This window comes from Acyrthosiphon pisum, chromosome A3, assembly GCF_005508785.2.
Source record: "Acyrthosiphon pisum isolate AL4f chromosome A3, pea_aphid_22Mar2018_4r6ur, whole genome shotgun sequence".
In the NCBI taxonomy this organism is placed as follows: domain Eukaryota; kingdom Metazoa; phylum Arthropoda; class Insecta; order Hemiptera; family Aphididae; genus Acyrthosiphon; species Acyrthosiphon pisum.
Window position 1 is genome coordinate 14,284,173 of NC_042496.1, and position 3,464 is coordinate 14,287,636.

At 28.4% G+C, this 3,464-nt stretch overlaps 1 protein-coding gene across 5 annotated transcripts in view; it reads left to right on the plus strand.

Moving 5' to 3' along the window:
• Positions 1 to 2,931: 2,931 nt before the first annotated feature.
• Positions 2,932 to 3,464, plus strand: part of LOC100161408 (receptor-mediated endocytosis protein 6 homolog) — a 9,837-nt gene continuing 9,304 nt past the window's right edge. For 2 of the 5 annotated variants that reach the window (XM_029491774.1, XM_029491775.1), the window contains exon 1: positions 2,984 to 3,421. In XM_029491774.1, the coding sequence (XP_029347634.1) occupies positions 3,391 to 3,421 (31 nt within the window). In that variant the 5' untranslated portion in view covers positions 2,984 to 3,390. Of the gene's footprint in view, positions 3,422 to 3,464 lie in introns of all 5 variants that reach the window. The other 3 variants (XM_029491776.1, XM_008189771.3, XM_003247806.4) reach the window with 3 other exon arrangements.

Here is a 3,464-nt window from a genome sequence, read left to right on the forward strand (position 1 = left end):
TTTATATCTTATCCGGCACTTTTAGAGTTTACGGTTTTGGCTATACGCTCCCATTTTCCCGTGTGCTAAACAACGTCCCGTACGAACTTTTATCCCAAAGGGACGTTAAGGGATCTCCGGCGGAGCGATGAATTTAATGGTTTTACAATAATGTGTGTGTTTAGATTCAGAGTGGAACGATGAATGTATTGATTTTACAATGATGTGTGTTTTTTTTCTTTTAATTTTTTTTTGTGTCTGTCATCACGGTTTGGGCAGTAAAACTGCTTCGATATTCTTCAACAATATATTGTGAATCTAGTTGGTGCATTCGGTAGGTCAAATTTTAAAATTCCCAATAGTTTTCAAAAGCACCGAGAAAAACAACATAAATATTAAGGAAAAACGGGAATTTTTACGCAAAATCGATTTTGGTTTTTGGTGTAACTCTAAAACAAATGAATGTATATACTAGGGTGATCATATTTAAAAAAGGTGGGTAAGTGGATGTCGCTCTGCTGTACAGTAGGTTACAAGTGAGTCACTGTATAATGGATAGTATTAAATTTGAATTCAATGATATAATATCACTGTATAAGAAAAACGATTTTGAACGGAGACGGTATGTCAGTCTAGGTATAAGACATATTAAATAATTATCTATGGTATTAAAAAATAATTGACCTATATAATAGGTATCTATAATAAATTAATCATATCACAATATCCATTAGGTACCTTGTAAGTTATAACGCGTTATACATCAACAACAAACCGTGGTAATATCATCATAGATATATAAATATAGTATATTAGTATACTTTAGAAGTTTCAAGTACTCAAGAATAAATAATAATATTACACAATCACATCAAAATAACTAAATTGGTTATTCCAGGGTTTTTAATATATAATTTCATTTAATGGGTATCTATAATAAATTCCAAATTAATCATATCACAATATCCATTAGATACTTACCTTTAACGCGTTAGAATACTTTATAGAAGTTTCAATTGAAACTTAAGTGCCCACGAATAATATTATACTATCACAAAAAAATAACAAAAATAGTTATTCTAGGTTTTTTATTACATAATTTCGTCCACATTTGAACTTAAAATGATTATAAAAATAAACTGTGCTTATGTATTTTTTAGATTTTTTGGTAACAGAATTAACTACTTACGTGAAATATTGTTTTAAATTTTTCGATCCTTAGATATAAAAGTTGGACATTTTATGAATTTTTAACTACAAAAAAATTATTCAATTTTAAATTTGATACATTTTGTCAAAATTAGATCTTTAAATGCTTACAAAAAAAAAGGCGGGTAAGTGGATTTCGCTCTGCTGTACAGTAGATTACAAGTGGGTCATTGTATAATGGATGGTATTACATTTGAATTCAATGGTATAATATCATTGTATAAGAAAAACGATTCTGAGCGGAGAAGATATATCAGTCTAGGTATAAGACATAATATTATATAGTCTATGGTATTAAAAAAAATTTATCTATAATAAATTCCAAATTAATCATATCACAATATCTATAGGTACCAAGGTGTATTGATGATACACCTTGTTAGGTACTTATAACGCGTTATACATCAACAACAAACCACGATACTATCATAAATATATAATAGTATATTTTATAGAAGTTTCAAGTATACCCACGAATAATATTAATTTAAATGCTTATAAAAAAAAATTGTGCCTATGTATTTTTAATGTTTTTCAACTGTTATTGTAACAATATATCAGGAGCTTTGTATTACATTTTTACACTTTTTGGCCCAATAGATAAAACATTATTGATATTTATAGAAAAAAAAACTAAAAAAATTTAAAACTTGTAATGTCAGTAAACAGCTCAAAAAAAGTTAAATTATTTTCAAAATTTTATCGTATAAAGAAAATGGTAATATAAACATTCAGTGAAATTTTCAAGTTTCTACAGTCACTCGTTTTTTAATTTCAACAAAATAAGATAATCGTTACGTAAGAAATCGAGTGAATATCAAATGTTGTAAAAATATGAACTTCAAACGCTCATAAAAATTTACTTTGAGTTTCTTATAGACATTTTTTTTTTGATAAAGGTAGATTGTCCTATAAAGAATCTAGTATTACATTTTAAAATCTTAGTTCTAAAAAGAAAAATTTTACGAATTATTAACTCGAAATAATTTGCTAATTTTCGTGATTTTTACATATTTTGTAAATTTTTGAACTTTAAATGCTAATTTAAAAAAACTGTGACTAAGGATTTTTAATATTTTTCAAATGTCATTGTAACAATATAGTAGGGGCCTTGTATTAAATTTTCAAGTAATTTGACTCAACAAATTAAGTTTTATTGACATTCATAGAAATAAAAACTAATTAAATTGGAAACTGAAATTGTCCGTAAACAGCTCAAAACAAATTAAAATATTTTGAAAATTTTATCATGTATAGAAAATGGAAATATAAACAACCAGTGAAAATTTCATGTATCTACGGTTATTTGTTTTAAAGTTACACCAAAAACCAAAATCGATTTTATCGAAAACAGCTTTTGCGTAAAAATTCCCGTTTTTCCTTAATTTTTCTTTTGTTTTTCACGGCGCTTTTGAAAACTATTGGCCCCCCAAAGTACCAACCATAGAAAATATATACTTTTTACTAAAGGTACTGTTGAAGAAAATCCAAGCACTTTTACTGTCCTAAAAGGTGATGACAGACACAAAAATAAAAAAACACACATCATTGTAAAATCAATACATTCATCGTTCCACTCAGAATCTAAAAAATAGAAATAGAAATTACACACAAATCTCCACATATGCCGCACCGTTTTCAAGTATTTCACGTTTGGCGGGTAATCGCCACTAGATGGCGCCACGTACTGTACAACCCATTTGTTAACATTACGACTAGATTATAGAATATAGATAGCGCGATGCGTAGTCCATTCATTATTTTTTACAACAACGTACAATCGTCTGTCCAACAACAATAATAATCGTAATTCGTATCGCGCGTTATCTACAATCTGCACTATAGTACATCAAGTCGTAGCAGCAGGCCCAGCTGCAGATGTAGCCTGTACAACTTTAGAAAGAAGTGTTTCAAACTTTCAAGTATAGGCCAGTGTTTTGTTTTTTCCGCCTCTTTCCGCTTTAAACGGGTTTGATTTTTTTTATTCATCGTTAATCGTTATCAGTCGCCGTAGTCGCACTCGGACTGCGTCGTTATCGTCTGTCTTTACGTTTTATTATATTTACCTAATTTTATTAATTACATTTAATTACTTATTTTTGTTTTGAATTTTCATTTTCAAATCGCAGTGTTAATTCGAAAACGATTCCGAACTATCATGTAGTAGAAACCGGCAACCGCAAATCGAAAAAGTATCGTTTTATGAACAACATCGGGACCAATTATTTATTAAGTATTATTATTATTTTCATAATTGTTTTTTGATTGCTCAGAAT